Consider the following 17,131-nt stretch of genomic DNA (forward strand, 5'->3'; position numbering starts at 1 on the left):
ACATGGTATTTGTTCAACGATATAGCAATATTGTAGTACGAGCTATGAATTTGACCGATTGTAATTAGCATCAGCAGGCGATGAGAATAGAAACAACTTCAGCCGCAAGTATTACATGTATAAGTAGGTGAAGCTAGTACATGTACGTATGTTATGAACTATGTGATAGGTCTGATTTAAGTTCCGATGCTGGTTAAAAAGCAACAGATTTCTCATGAGTTCAAGCATCTAGATGCGAGTTTAACTTTAGAGTGCTATTGGATGGCGAATAAGTTGATACTGTAAGCGAAACCAGCTATGTTAATGCTATATTCGTTAAGTTAGTCTTGTCATCCAACCATTGCTTTTAACGAATCATCCAGCTTCTCCGAAGGAGAGTTTACTGTACATCAAAATGCATAAAGCAATATACGGCAAAGGCTTAGAATCATTAAATCCGTGATGCAGTATCTTGAAAAAAAAATCAGATACATGTGCGTGATATTTTTTAACATTGTGTTCGTATACAGCGTCACAAAATATGTGTCTAGTTCTCAATGTTTAAACAGTAGATATCCTTCAAATCTCATGAAGCTTTTAGTAAGAACACTGTTAATTTATTAGCTAAATGTAATTCAATTGTACCTCACTCATGTTTACACTCATCTGGATAAATAATAACTTAAATTATAGTTACCATTCAAACCCCTTGAAACTATAAGAGACAACCGAGTTCATAATTGAGTAAGATTGAACTTAGAAGAAAGGGTAGCAATAATGGATTTTTACAAGTTATGTATTCTGTGCTGTTTCTGTTATAATCTGCTGGTAACAAATTTGACCGTTAACGAAAGGAGGAAACATAATGCTACTTCAGTCCACATAAATCCCACCAGGGAAAATTAAAGTAATTGTTTTAACAAACGAATATCCGTGACACTAAATTCGTGGTACACAAATTGTTTAAATTAGGTTAACAACGAATTTACATAGCTGGTAACAACGAATCTAGATCACTTAGCTTGTTGCGGGTATCAAATAATCCTGTGAATATTACATGGTTTGGTCAATTTGTACAAAATATTACGTAATCGGTAGTTTTATTTTATTTTAATAAAAAAGTGAAACTAGTGACTCAATTGTCACCTTTATTTGTCTTAATCATAACCCAACTTATTTACTTATGCAAAAAGGGCAGCTACACGAGGGCATCTATACGGGGCAGCTATACAGGGCAGCAATACGGAAGTAGCTATAAAGGGGCAGTAATACGGGGGCATGGCTACACAGGGCAGCTATACGTGGGCAGATAATGGGGCAGATATACGGGAGGACTATATGGGGTCATGAATATGGGGGCAGCTATACAGGGCAGATATAAAGGGGCATTAATACGGGGGTAGCTATACAGGGGCAACTATACAGGGACAGCTATATAGGGGCAGCTACACGGGGCAGCTATACCTGGACAGAAATACGGGACATATTTACAGAAGGCAGCTATACAGGAGCAGCTATAGGGTTAGCTATACAAAGGCAGCTACAATAATGTACAGGGTCGGTTAAGAATATTGTTTTACGACTGTTACAACTGTTGTATGTGATATGGCTAATATTTCACTGAAATTAAATGAACATAAAAACACCTGATATGTTCATGACACTCTATACGGTCTTTGAAGATCAATATATGTACATTCACAACCCACACAAATAGAAACACGAACAATACATACAAATATTGCACAATTTGTAGCAAACCTGCAGTTTAAAGGTATGCATTTTAACTATATAGGTCTATATTTTCAATACTTGTAATATCAACAGCGTCACTGATATGGAAGTGATACAGGTGTATCAGTATAAGATTAGTGTTGTTAGCGCTGAATGATATTCAGGGAAACAGTGCTCCCGCCCATAACTCTATATTTTGTATTGTTATAATATGCACTTGGGAAGAACTGTTTGAATTTGAAGTAGTTGTTTGAGTTATGAGAGAAACACGGGGCTACTCCCAGGGTCAAAAAGGAAGGTTATTGGACCGACGTTCTGCATTAGAAGTAGGAGGAAGGGGTCTGGAAGTCATGTTGTGTTAAACATTTCATATTTTATGAAGGCTACACCCCCCTCCTATGTTTATATTAATAATGAATGTGAATGTAGTGAAGTGAAATTTTGTTGTTCGCACCTTTTGAATATTTATGTGTGTTACGTAATAGTCAGTTTTTAGCGTTAGTTGTGTTCATAGCTTTTGCACGTGGGTTTTGGTTAGTTCTGTACACGCTGTTATCATGGCCAGCAGCGTCTCTGCAGAGCTCCGGGGTTCGCCTCGTCAACCCCTTAGTATTTCATAATTTTATTAATCTCGGGTCGTTAATTGCACAGAGTTATTTATATCTGGAGTCAGTGAGGAGATGTCCCCTTCTTAGAGGCAGGATGCCTCAGTTTTTTTTGGTTTTCGACTTCAGGCTCGAAGCCACTGGTATCCAAGATGGCGGTCCTACCACATGCAGCGAGCTGGCGAGAGATGGAGTCTCGATGTCCGCGTTCTCGATGTCCGCGAGCGTAGAGAGTTATTCTTTTCCGCGAGCGAGCTGTACTCATTTAAGTAAGAGATTAAGTCATAAATATTGTTCGTAAATGCTGTACGTACCCTATCGTTAATTAATTAAATTTTAGTTTTAAGTGTTTTAAGTGTTTGGCTAGGCTGTGCTTTACTGTACAAAGTACATATGTTAGGTTGTGTTTTTGGACCTTGGTCCTACGGGTTCGTAGCGTGTCTTTATCGTTAAGCACGTGGGTGTTAGTATTGCGTATACTGTAATTGACAGTGAAGTGTATTGATTATTGTACCTGTTGAGTATTGTACTGCTCGTTGTTTAATGAGTGTATTCGTATTTTGTATTCTGAACAGTATTTGTTTACCGTTGTTTATTAAAGTTATTGTCTCAGAGATTGTCCTTGAATCTTAGCCATTGTGGACAGCTATAGAGTGACAAGACTCTTGAGATTTTGTGGGTTCAGGAGGTGAAAATTCCTACTGTCTAGGAACAGTTAGGTGGAAATTCCTACAATGGTTGCAGCTGGCATGGGTTGCCCTGACCATTATTGAGGTGCTCAAAGTCCTCGCCTGTTGGCAAACGTGTATTGTATTATCTTCAAGTGCAGATCATTTCATTATGTTCATTATACATTTCGTACAGTATTGCGGGTATTGATTCTTTAATTATATTTGTTGTTGAATTTAGTTTCACTGAATATCCTTGGTAAGTTATTGTGACATGGATATTTCATAGATTGAGTATAGTTTTTCCCCGAGTTAGAACAGTTTTAATTAGGTTAAAGAGTTTATTAAGCCATTTATATTGTCATGTATCATTTTTTTTTTCATATGGATTATATCATTTTGTAGAGTTTGTAATAAATCGTCAGCCGTTGTTTCAACGCAAGAACACTCTTGCATCCTCATTCATCACTTCTGAGTTCGAAGCGAAGGACCCTAAGTTCGGTAATTCCCCCGCCATCTCGGGTTCGCTTCATGAATGAACAAACAGAAAGCCGACTTTTATATCAGCAGTAGCTGCCGTAAAGGTGAATTATCTCTTACCTGCCATCGACCGGTCTGTAAATTCAGACGGCGAGAAGATGATAAATAGATGCCCTCATTCCAAACTGTAAGAATAAAATGAAAGAGAGTTCTGTAAAGTATCAGTGCTTACTTAATTTTTATTGGTCAGTATTGAAATTGTAATTATGATAACCGGATTAGCTGAGTAATCAATCTAGTTGATTCCTTAAATATGATCTTATCAGTTCACTATCATTATCATCTCAGTACTATAGCTTATTAGTTTATAATCATAATATCTCAGTAAGATTACCGATCGTTTTACCATCATTATCATCTCAGTAATATAGCTGATCAGTTTATAATCCTTATATCTCAGTAAGAATACCGATCGGTTTACTATCATCATCATCTCGGTTTTGCCCTTGTAGTTAAATAACCTTTCAGTTTAGACTGGTTATCATCACTTTAATATAACTGAACAACTGTAGACTTATCCTAAATAACACATGTAAAACTTCACTACGACAAGAAATCGAACATTGATAGTCAAGTATTCGATGCTCAGATGAAGAATAATAATCCATGAGACGATGAACTGATCAGAGAACACTCAACATCAGTGATGTTATCACAGATCATGAAATCTACTATGATAATAGAAAATAAAACTAAAAGTATTTGTTATTACTTTAATATGGAGTAAAATTATGGAGCTACAAGACTAGACAAATTATCGTCATAATAACATGATCGCATTTACGATGTCCTGAGAGTATGTCAGTTTTGTAAACTAAGTTGTATTTGTGTTGTTTCCAGCCACTTTCTTAGGTATGTTTGTTTTTAACTGCATGAAGACTAAAGACATCACTCTCTATACAAAAACATTATGGAGGAGGAAGGTATCTATATTCTAACATAGTGTTATTATGACTCGACATACACAATGATAACATTTTCTAAGAAATTTTAAGAAACCTACGTTAAATAAAGGTAAACTAAAATATGGTTGTTAAATTCACATATTTCCAATGCTTTCCCTAATATCATTCCCACCTTTTATTTATACTTATATTTTTGCAAGGCAAATCATTCATGGAAGTTAATATTTGCCAATACATTCATATTGTACTCTTTTCAAGCGCCGACCAAAGTTTTTCAACGCTATGTTAGGATGACAAACCTGCACAAACCTGCACTGAAACGTAGGAAGAATGGAAGGGAGAGGGGTAGGAGATCAAGAACATAGCAACATTCTTTACTGGGCGCAACAACTGATCCTCTCGGGTTATTTCAGGAAAAGTATAAACACAAAATGTTACAATTACATACAAAAAAGCAGATATATCAATGTTCTTAGGTATGTATAATCTAACATCGTGTGATTATGACTTAACATGCACAATTATAACATTCAACGATGACACATTCAACATTTCTAAGAAATTTCAAGTCAAGAAACCTACGTTAAATGGTGGTACCTCCCCCTCCTTTGTATGTCTGTGAAATCGCAATCTCAATTGATCATAAGGTAATTCTATTTTCCTGTTTACAAATACAGCTTAAGTGTAAGCAAAGATCTCTTTCAGTATCATATTAGTCTCACTATGCGTTCACGCTTAACTTAACGATTTCCAAAATAATTTCAAATATATAATTAAATTTCTGTGATAATTTAATTCAGTTTCTGCTTGGTTTCCATGACAACTATGTGGACAAAGAAAAAGATGCCCGTTGTGGAACAGTTAATGAGTGACACACGACACCCCCCTTATAAAGTTAGTGTTTGATTTCCTCTATAGAAGTGTAAAACTAAATAAAATATGGTTGTTAGATTCACATATATTTCTTATGCTTTCCCTAATGTCATTACCCACTTTTTATTTATACTAATATTTTTGCAAGGCAAATCATTCATGGATGTTAATGTTTGCCAATACATTCAGATTGCACTCTTTTCAAGCGACGACCAAGGAAGTAATGGGGTTCCGCCCCTTCAACCCCCCCCCCCCCCCCCTTACCAACACCACACATTTCAAACAAACCCATAGTTATAGCACAACGTTGCGTTTAGCCTAATAATTAAGATATCAGACATAATATATATCAAACTATCCCTCAGAAAGTATCATTGAAGTCTAAAGTATATATTTTTCTGGGGAAGGACCACCTACACTACCCCCCTCCCTACACATGCACACATATCATGTTGGTTTTACTGACCCCATGTACAAAATAGAATGAGTGTCTTATCATTACGTTGATAAAGTCTTTGGTGTTATAATACTAAGCTAATGTTACAAGTCAACAGTCATTCACATAGTTGGTAAAGCCTTTAAATAAATGTACGAAATTAAAGCGTGTCCATTATGACGTCATTATGACAATACCTTTCACGTCTCTTGACTTCAAGGATGATGGAATGAATCCAACCGGAATAGTGTCTGGCAGATTGTACCAACTAACCCTATGGAGAGAAGCAGAGTAATCATTGTGTAAGATGTAGAAGAGGTAGAGGAATGTCCTCCTAGTAAGGTTTAATGTTTACCAAAACAATAAAAATAAGCAAAAGTAAACAACAAATAACAAGGAAATAATCACACTTGATTGATCTTTCTGAGTCTTGTGTTTCAACGATTGCACAAAAAATATATTAGAATGGGTATATTAATGTAGATAATAAATGGTGATAGTTGGAACTGCTGTATGTAAATTGTGATTGATAGTAATTGTGACATACTTTTTAAGAAAAAGTCACCCAGGAAAGAACCTGGGCACGAAAACCAAACTACCAAACGACTGATCCGCTCTCAGCCCCAGTCCCCTTGCATCGGGACTGTGACTGTGTGATCATCGTCAGGTGTGTATCACCATTCCCTAAGGGAACAGATACTACACATGATCTTAGCCAAAAGGCCGAGAAGCGATTGTGTAATTGTGACATGTATAGTTGTTCACATTATCAGAATTAGCTAATTGTGCATATTGTTGCGTTCCGAGGGGTCCTTAACACGGCCAAGAATACTGCCAAAAGATCTGTATGGAGAAATCGTTGCTAACCTGAGTATCAGTTAACCACCACAGGAGAGCAACTAGAGACCAGGCCAGGTTACAAACACACAACAAAAATGACTCTGCGCACAAGACTTTAGAGTGTGTGAGTGCCAGTTCTTCAGAAAAGAACAATTTTGCACGCGTTTCTTTGACCGTCTCACTCTGGTCCATATACCACGCAATATAACAGTACAACATGTCAAATACAATCCCTTTAACTATTTAATTAACAACAATAACATTATGCCCCCAAACATGTCGTAGACATTTAACTTAATGATAATGTTGGTTCACTAAATCAATAACTCTCTTAATTAGTCTATAAAACACAGCAATTAACATTTAACCCCCTAAAATTACATCCTAATAGATTATGAATATTCATGACATGGCTGGCTATGAAGCTAAGTGCAGTTTACTACAGATGAGTATAAAGGCCATTCACGTTACAATATGTTTTACTTTACAATTAATTTAAAGTTGTTTAGACATGTGGAATACAACAGTGTACACAACAAATGGAGTAATACAGATTCCTTGTAACAACTGCATGCCCTTTCCCGAACGGATCACGTGATTTACATCGTGTGTTATTTTTGGTATATTTATTGACTATATTGTTCATCTTCGTGACTCCATCTTACTTTAAATGAGAACTAAATTGTTTGAGATTGGTCGAGTTTACTGGTAAAATTTGAAATCTAGAAATACTGAATATAAAAGCTGAAATATTGTTTCTTAATCTTAAAGTAGTTTAAGATGCAACAAAGTTTTTCAGCGCTATAGCGGGATGGCAAACCTGCAAAAACTTGCACTAAAACGGAAGAGGAATGGAAGGGAGAGGAGTAGGTCGAGGACATAGCAACATTCTTTACTGGGAGCAACAACTGATCCTCTCGGGTTATTTCAAGAAAAGTATAAACAAAAAATGTAAAATTACATACAAACAAGCAGATATATTAATGTTACTTAATATTGAAGTATTTATTCAATATCAACCTTTTTATCACACTGCATTAGTTGTTATTTCGTTATTGATTCATAACCAATTTTACAATAGTAAAACTAATTTAATAACTAAGTTAATTTTCTGTCCCCATTTTCAGGAAGATAGCGGTGGATTGCCATCCTGGGGGAGGGGGTATAAGGGGATGTCCTCCTCCCATTTTGAAAATTGTTGATTTTCGAAAAGGGCTTAGATGAAAAATGGTGCTATCATTTCCATTTTATAAAGTATATACATTCTTAAATTTTCCCGTTTTTTGGTACAAAAACTTTAGCAATTACGGTCATTACATTCATTTTCGTGGTTGACCCCCACCCCCTTCCCTCCGCAAGTTGCGCACATGTTCTTGAGGTGGCTTTTCTTTACTTTCTCTTTAGTAGTTGACCCCCCAGCCCCTCCCCCATAATCCATGCTGCAGGAAAACTATAGAAAATCAGGAATGAAATAACAAGGAAGTCAATGGCATTGTTCCTTGGCTTAGAATATACGTATCCACTGACGTAGACCTGATGCTGAAATAATATGGTTGCAGTTTAACAGTGTTAGTTCTTTGTAGAGAACATTGCGCATGGGCGTAGATCCGTTTTCAAAGTGTGGGGTCACCACTTTACTAGCAAAACTGTGCTGTGTGAACATTTTAAAATCAATGGGAGCATGCTTTTTCTAAAGGTTAGGGGAAAACGATGTCCCCACCCCCTCCCCATGGGTTCTATACCCATGATTTGACCTAATTGATAGGTATCACCGTGTAAATATCAGTAATATATAAAACATAAGATTAACTATTTGGTACTGCTGAGATAATGTAGTTTCGAGGTTTCTACATGGTGCCATGTTGACCTCAAATAACTTTCAAACTTCCCAAATCATAATAATCTACTCAGTATTGACAGTATTCTGCCAAGTATGAAATTAATCCACTCCTATTAAATATAGGCGATGACGAATCGGGAAAATTCGAACCTGATACCGTTAGGTCGCAACACAATCATTTCCTCTTTATTTTTTATCACTCTCTCCAAATACTGCCACCCTCCCCATCATCGGCCCCATCCCCAGGTTCTAGTATATATATATATATATATATATATATATATATATATCAATATATATATTTGGCTCCCTTTCATTTTTCACCCTCGCCCATTGCGTCCCCAACAATTTCTGTGAGGGGGACTCTTCCATTAAAAAACGGAAGCCAATTTTCAGGGTAATCAGAAGAGTAAAGAAGTATGTGCCCAACCCCCCCCCCCCCAACCTCACCCACCATTTGTATACGGCTCCGTCGCCCCTGACACGGTAAATGGACGGTTACATCGCAAACATTTATAGTGTCTTTATACTAGTAACTACAAGTAAATAGACCAAATATATATTGATCTTGATGTGACATGTGGGGAATTTACAACACTCGTCTCTACCTCTTTTTAAGAAATCTGCTTCTTTCATACCTGCATACATATTACTATTTACAGGCAAAAGCCATTAAAGATCGACCAAACAACTATCTTGCATTGGGCCGGTATGAATTGACCGAACCGGTGGTAGGGGTAGAGGGGGGGGGGTGTAAAACCTTGAACATCTGTGGTGGCATATGATTATGATTGCTATGATTTTGATGAAATGCGTTATAATACCACGCTCGCCTTCCAATATGGGGACTCATCAAGCCAAGCAGTATTTCAGTCTGTATCAACAACCCAAATGCCGAGACCTTCATAATAAAACCAGGATGTATTCTTTGAAAAGAATATTTGACAGCTCTGCTTATATGTTGTTCCCTTCAAAATCTAAGAGAAGGATGATGTGCATATGTAAACCTATTGTCTGAGAGCTTCCTCATTACAGCAAGTTGAGTTACCTAGCATGGAATGAAATTATCTGGATTAACCAGTAACAGATAGTGCATCATATCCAATTAAAATATTCAAGTCTAGCTCAGTATCGTCCTACATTATACCTGCATTGCCCAGCTCTATGAAAAGCACCAATCCGCTCAATGAAAAGAAAATATGTAGGTTACGTACCTCGTATCTAATTAGCATCATAAACGTATATTTACCGATCTGTTGCAAATTTTGTTTCATGTGAAAGCTTTTTATTTACAATTGTTTCTTTTCTGTATCTATGTAATGACTTGGAAAAGAGGCGCTTTTGAATATTTCATGTATCTTTTATACAATGTGACGGCTACAGTGGACATAACAACGTATGTACACATGTAGGCTATATAATGTCAATATTGTTGAACTTTCAATAGTTTATATTGTATCAAACAAACCGTTCTTTGGTCAACCTCTCCGTTGCTACAGTATTGAAAATTATTAATTTAAGTTGTGTTCATAAAAGGGGTCTCCCCGCTTAAGACCCCCTCTCAACGGACTCAAGCCATATTTTCACCCCCCCCCCCCTCCTCCAATTTTCAGAGTAGACATTTTATGGACTAGTGAAAAGTCATGTCAATGTAAGCCTTAACCAATTCATTTCTCTGACTCTTAAGACGAGGACAAAAGATGAGGCTTACCCCTCACACTAATGAGGTTGGTCACGTCCCTGGTTGAATATCAATAAATTCAAACCTAAATGATGTCAATGCTTTATACAGTAAATGCGTAAGTATAAAACTTGGGAGAAACAACCAATATCGGTAAGAAATATTGGGAATTTGTTTAATCTTTGTATCAATGTTGAGAGAACTCTAGACATTTTACAAAAGATTACTATTTTTGCATAGTTCTCATTCAGTTTCTTTTCTGTTTTATTTTCTGTTTCTTTGTTTTTACTTGGCGACCACGTGGCTACCGCATTATACTGATAAGAACGTTTTAATCATGAGTAATGTAACACAAACGCAATGAACTCAGTGCTTAAACAGGTGAATAACTGTCTTGTTTTGATCTCAGCAACAAACAATTTATGAGCAGGCGTTCATGAACTGCATCGACTTTATTTTTGAGAGGATGGGGATTAAAGAAGGAGGGGGTGGGGATTGGAGGGGGGTATTAAAGATTTCAATATCTAGTAGCTTTGCTGAGACGGATATTGTATTGTCATTGTAAGCAGAGCATGCGGTAATGTTATTATAACTTCATCAACTGTACATTCAAAGGTACATTGAAAGGTATTCCTGGTTACTGTTATTTGATGGGTCATGCGGTCACCAAGAACCGCATTTGTCATGTCTCCTTATTTATTTCTTAATGTTTATTCTAATTGTTAACTTGTAGGGTCATTTTCATTGTTTACCGGGGATGTAAATGTGTACTACATTATGTTAGCGTGTGTTATTACTATCATGTAAACTATGTGGAAGAAAGTCTGAAGGGGATGATGACAGCCTTCTCAGCCTTTCTAAATTCGCTATCTACGGTTAAAATGTAAATTTGAAAGCGATTTCTAATTGTCGTTGTCCATTATCAGTTTTAAACTTTGATGAAAAAATTTAATCCACTTTCACCTGAGATGCAGATTTGCCTTAAATTATTTATATTGTAATTAAAAACAATACAATTATTCTTTATAAATAAATAAGTTACAATTACTTTATTTTTTTTCCGTTTTAATATTTATTTATTAATTTAATTTGATTGAGTATTTTTGAAACTGCGACAACTAAAACTGTTTTATTGGTTGTTTGTTTGGTATACATTTCAGTTTTGTTAGAGTAGTATAATTTATTTGTTGGGTTTTGAACAATAAATTTATGTTTTTGCTATTTTGTATTGCCATTATTCACTACTTTAATATTAACAATGTTAAACATATTTATTAAATTAAAGTTACATAATTAAACACATATTTTGGAGGTTTTAATTTCAAAGGTAACAATTTAGTACGTATTAAACTCAATACACTCTATTTTAGAATATTCATTTTACTCACTAGAATTTAAAAATCCAAGTACCTTGTGTATATAACTCTTGTTTGATCCTAATAAACATTACTGTCATTCTAAATTCCATGTCTGAGTTAAATTGTAACAATCATCCAAACAAAGAACATTTTAAACAACCTCCACCCACCCCTTCAACCCTCTCTACAAACCCATCTCTAAAAATATTACCTATTAATCCATTATATTTTGTTTCATTTATATTAACACCCTATAGAATTCCTTTTACAATGGCCTAATTTATTCAAATAAATCCACTTAAACTAATTAAGTCCAGTCCTTAACATTAAAATACAGCAGACTTTACATTCTCTATTGTTAGTTTAATATTGATAAATATTATTAATTACATTAATTCCCTGTTTAACTGTTATGATGATTCTAACATCTACAACAGAATACTTACTTCAGCTGCTTCAAGCTTGTACACTGTGAGGAGTAAGACAAGATGGCCGCCAACTCTTCATTAGTTAGTGTCCTGTAATTGTCCCTGATCCACAGCTTCTGGAGAGAACTCAGGATAGAGAGAGAGAGACCAGACTGAAGGATAAGGTTCAGACCAGACTCATCAACTCTAGGAGAGCATCGGAATAGCTCCACACAGGAGATAGGAATCTAGAATGAAAGAATAGAGTTACTGATAATAGAGATAAATATATTGGATTTGGTTAGGATGACTAAAATTAAATAAGAAAACAAAATGACATAAAGATACAGGAAAGTAAAGCGATAAACAAGGACAATTAGGTTGTGTTAGTTGTCAAAAGTATATATTTATGGAACGGAAATACGGGGTTGAATTTAGGGGGAATCGAATACAGACAGAAATAAATGGTTTAGATTGGAGAAAATAGATCGGTTATGTAGGATTCAAGGAATATTTGTTATTGTTTAACGATAAAATGATTAATTAAAAGATTATTGCTTGTAAGTATGATAAAATAAGAATGCAAGGATACAAATGAACAGAGTGAAGCAATTTTAATTTATTAATCAATAGGAAACACAGCTCAAAGACGGGATGTGAAGGTTACAAAGTTTGGGTAATCAAGAATTGAGATTATTCTATCTTTTGAAGACAAATATTGATCACGTTTATTTAATTGTGTTTTTAATTCTGAACTTTCAGAAGTAAAATGTTATTTAAAATTTAAATTGTAGTCATTAATGTAATTGGAATCATAAAAAGGAAACCTCTACTTCAACCAATACAATGGTTTTATAAAGTTGAAAGATTTTTGGAAGAATTTATTTTTAAATAAATTAGCTGTTACTGATAATTAAGATGCAATTAAGAGAAGCAGATGTAGATCAACTTCATGCTTCAAGAGAGAACGGTTGATAAGGCTTGAACTAATATTTTAATTAACACATTTTTTAATTATTAGACCTAATCCTATTGTAGTGAAGTGAAATTTTGTTGCTTTCACGCTTTGAATATTTATATGTGTTATGTAATAGTCAGTTTGTAGCGTTAGCTTTTGCACGTGTTTCTTTAGTTCTGTATACGCTGTCATCATGGCTAGCAGCGTCTCTGCAGAGCTCCGGGGTTCGCCTCGTTATCCCTTTGGTATTTTGTTAATTTTTATTACTCTGGATCTTTAATTGCCCAGAGTTACCCATATCTGGACTGTCTGGTGGTCAGGAAGGAGATGTCCCCCTTCTTAGAGGCAGGATGCCTCAGGTTTTGGACGGTTATCGGCTTCAGGCTCGAGGCCACTGGTATCCAAGATGGCGGTCCTTATAACTTACAGCGAGCTGGCGTTGACGGAGTTTCTAGATGTCTACGATCTTACGCGCCGCGAGCATCTTCTTCTTTACTTTTCTCGTCTCAGTTTAGTATTAAATCATAAATATTGGTTCATAAATGCTGTACGTACCCTTATTGTTATTTAATTAAATTGTAGTTTTTAAGTGTTTGGCTAGGCTGTACTTTACGGTACAAAGTACATGTTAGGTTGTATTTTTGGACCCTGGCCCTACGGGTTCGTAGTGTGTGTTTATCGTTAAGCATGTGGGTGCTATTCATTTCATTTCATTTATTGCGTACTATTATACTCATAGGCGTAGGAGCCTCATTTGATTTGGGGGGGCTGTAACGACTTGCCCGAAAAATATAACCAAAATTTGTTCGCGCGCTCCGCGCGCATTCTACATGTTAATGTGCATATCATATAGGCATCCATCAGTTATTACATCACCTGCCAATAACATAAAATCATTTTCCGTGTTATTACCCTTCTATATTGGTTAGAATTATTGGGGAAGTCGTTACAATAATAATGATAATAATATAAGTTTAACCATTGAAAAACACATTGCAATATATTCTTCTTTCAGTAGGTGCCAGTGGCGGAGCTAGGGGTATTGGTCGGGGGGGGGGGAAGAGAATGGTCTGTAGGGGCGCTTTTGACACTATCTAAGCGGAGCGCCACCACTGGTTGGCGCGGAGCGTACAGAAATTTTTGAGTAAAGATACTCCTTAGATCGCCGGAAATGACCCTTTCCGGGCCTTGCTAATTTGCAGATAAATGAAGAAGAAATAGGTGTCATCGCCATTTGTCAGAAAATTGCACCAACAAAATGTGAAAAATGTCAATAGGTATTTGAGAGCCCAATAAAAAAGTCAATAATCGCGAATAAGTAAAAAGTGGTAAAAAGCTGAAAAGGGCGCCAGCAGTCCATTTGAGTCCGTCAGGGGTCATCGCCCCTTTGACTGTATGGACGTTCTGCCACTCAGCATATTGCCCGATATTTCACCAAAATATTTGAAAAACACATTGCAAATTATTCTTCTTTCAGTAGGTGCTGGAAAAATTCTCAGCATAGGCCTATTGCGCGAATTTTCACCAAAAAATTGAAAAACACATTGCAAATTATTATTCTTTCAGTAAATGCCCGAATAATTCTCAGCATATTGCCGAATTTTTACCAAAAAAAACCCCAGAAAAACACATTGCATATTATTATTCTTCCAGTAGGTGCCCGAAATATTCTCAGCATATTGCCCGAATTTTCACCCCAAAAAATTGTTGGGGGGGCTGCAGCCCCCCAGCCCCCCCGTCTCCTACGCCTATGATTATACTGTAGTGTAATTGACAGTTAAGTTGTACTGATTATTATTTATTGTACCTGTATTTTAGTATTGTACTGCTCGTTGTTTAAAGAGTATTACATATTTTGTATTCTGAACATTATTTGTTACTGTTGTTTATTAAAGTTATTGTCTCAGAGATTGTCCTTGAATCTTAGCCATTCTGGACAGCTATAGAGCGACAAGACTCTTGAGAGTTTGTGGGTTCAGGAGGTGAAAATTCCTACTGTCTAGGAACAGTTAGGTGAAAATTCCTATAATGGGTTGTAGCTGGCATGTGTTGCCCTGACCATTATTGAGGTGCTAAAAGTCCTCGCCTGTTGGCAAACATATTGTATTATTTCAAAGTGCAGATTATTTCATAATGTTCATTTTACATTGTTCATTATACATTCGTACAGTATTGCGGTTATTCATTCTTTATTCGGATTCATGTTATTGATATTGCGTAGTATTGAGTATAGGTTTTCCCCGAGTTTTAATTAGGTTAAAGAGTTCATTAAGCCATTTAAGTTCATTAAGCCATTTATTGTTCATATGTATATTTATCATTTTATAGAGTTTGCAATAAATTGTCAGCGGTTGTTTCAACGCAAGAACACTCTTGCATCCTCATTTATCACTGGTGAGTTCGAAGCGAAGGACCCTAAATCCGGTAATTTTCCCCCGCCATCCGCGGTTCGCTTCACTATGATTTAACATGAATTTTAATTATTTCCAGTTAATAAGATTTGTTTAAATGATGACGTCTATCTCTGTTTAGTTCTTCAACTATTAAAAGCTATTTAATTTTATTTAATTACCATCACATGGAATTTACCGATAGTCCTGACTTCATTCCTAGGTTTGAGTGTGACTTAACTTCTAGTGAATTTTTCGAAATAAAACATATGCTCTCTTCCTTTGTGTTTGTAGACATTCCTAATGGGGGTAATGCCTATGATCTTAACTTTCTAAAAGTTATCGTTTCTTCCAATTAAATAACACCAATCGCTTTATAAATCTATTTCATTGAACATAATGTAATGATAACATAATGTTATGATCTAGAAATACATTGTATCCTTGAGTGCTTAATTAAATTAATTAATTACTACTTTTCAGTTTAATCGGGTTGACCGGGTCTTCATTGTAATATCTTCTGTTACTATGTGAACAGCTAGCGGACAAACCTAAATTAACAAACACGAGATAAATCAGTTAATTACAAGTTAAATGTGAGGATGGCGCCCTTTTAAAGCAAACATCTGTTTTCGATTGATACAATTTGAAATTAGTGGAGCACTTTCAATTTTAAAAACGTTTTGCGTTTTAAACTGGGATCATGTACATGGACATATCTCTGGTTGCTTGAAAATGACGTACGACTTTTAAAATGACTAAGACCAAAACAAGAAAACAAGATGTAACTGAAGGCGGAATACAACGTTCGAATAACTACCAGAAAGACTTTAACAACAGTTTTGCTTTTAAATAATTATCTTTTTATAATCATTTTGTCATATAATTTGACTTAAATTAATATATTGGTGTACAGTTTTTAAAGCTCTCTATTAAACAAACTATATTTCACATTTAGTGTCAGGTATATTGGCAGGAGTTAGGTCATTCAACTTATAATTATTTAATAAATAACATTATTTCAGACAGTCTGCTTGGTAAAATGAAACTGTGGGCTTTTTATATAACTTGCTGTAACTTCAGATCACGAAGATTGAATAATTTAGGTCCTTACAATGATCATTGTGGATTGCTATATATTGGCTTGTATGAAGGCCTAGACGACAGAGTTATGTAAGAACGAGTTGGACCAATTTTTGTGATTTAGGATTTTTTTTAAAGAAAACAAGGTTTCTACAGTACTGTGTTTATGTATATTTTCTTAGCTAGAATAAACAATTGTTCGCGAAATAAAACTCATTTTACATCTGCCAGTAGAGAATTTTAATGACTAGTTTTAGATTCACTTAAGTTATAAGCTTTAATGCAAACTCAGTGATCCGACTGTATTTTATTGTAAATTGTCAAATCCTTGTTAGGTTAGATATGCTTTAACTGGGACATATGTGATAATCAGTCAACAACTCGGGCTAATATATTTTTTTTAATGATTTAGATTTTCCAAGAATGTCTTCTTTCTAAAGGTATGCCTACTATGGTGATGTTTGACTGAATGTTTAAGACTTCTAAGGTAACCATAGCCTATATTAATTTTGTTCATTGCTAATTAGGCTATGGCTTGGTCAATATAACAATTCTAGCCTAGGCCTCTATACCATACCGTCAAATTATGTCACTGATCAATATTACTGTTTTAGCTATTACTATTAGCAGTGGTTTCCTCTCCAAAAAATAATCCAACCTTAAAATCCAGTCAACAGGTCAATTGTAACAAACAACTGAATGAACAAGCAATATCTTCAACCTCCATCAATATAACACTAAACCATTCATTGTCAGTGATAGATGTACACAGGTATTCAATAGCATGAGTCACCAATATCAAATACAGGTGTTTCTTACATCGGTCTACACATT

At 35.4% G+C, this 17,131-nt stretch overlaps 1 protein-coding gene and 1 pseudogene across 1 annotated transcript in view; both read right to left on the reverse strand.

The window, feature by feature from the left end:
* LOC139982813 (uncharacterized) overlaps positions 1–17,131 on the reverse strand; it is an 890,000-nt gene that overhangs the window by 615,342 nt on the left and 257,527 nt on the right. The window contains exons 21-23 of the mRNA XM_071995913.1: positions 11,906–12,114; positions 5,938–6,014; positions 3,587–3,651 (exon numbers count right to left, since the gene is read on the reverse strand). Of these exons, the coding sequence (XP_071852014.1) occupies positions 3,587–3,651; positions 5,938–6,014; positions 11,906–12,114 (351 nt within the window). The remainder of the gene's footprint in view (positions 1–3,586; positions 3,652–5,937; positions 6,015–11,905; positions 12,115–17,131) is intronic.
* On the reverse strand, positions 6,403–6,475 carry LOC139983909 (U2 spliceosomal RNA; annotated as a pseudogene).

Source organism: Apostichopus japonicus, chromosome 16 (genome assembly GCF_037975245.1).
Source record: "Apostichopus japonicus isolate 1M-3 chromosome 16, ASM3797524v1, whole genome shotgun sequence".
Taxonomy (NCBI): domain Eukaryota; kingdom Metazoa; phylum Echinodermata; class Holothuroidea; order Aspidochirotida; family Stichopodidae; genus Apostichopus; species Apostichopus japonicus.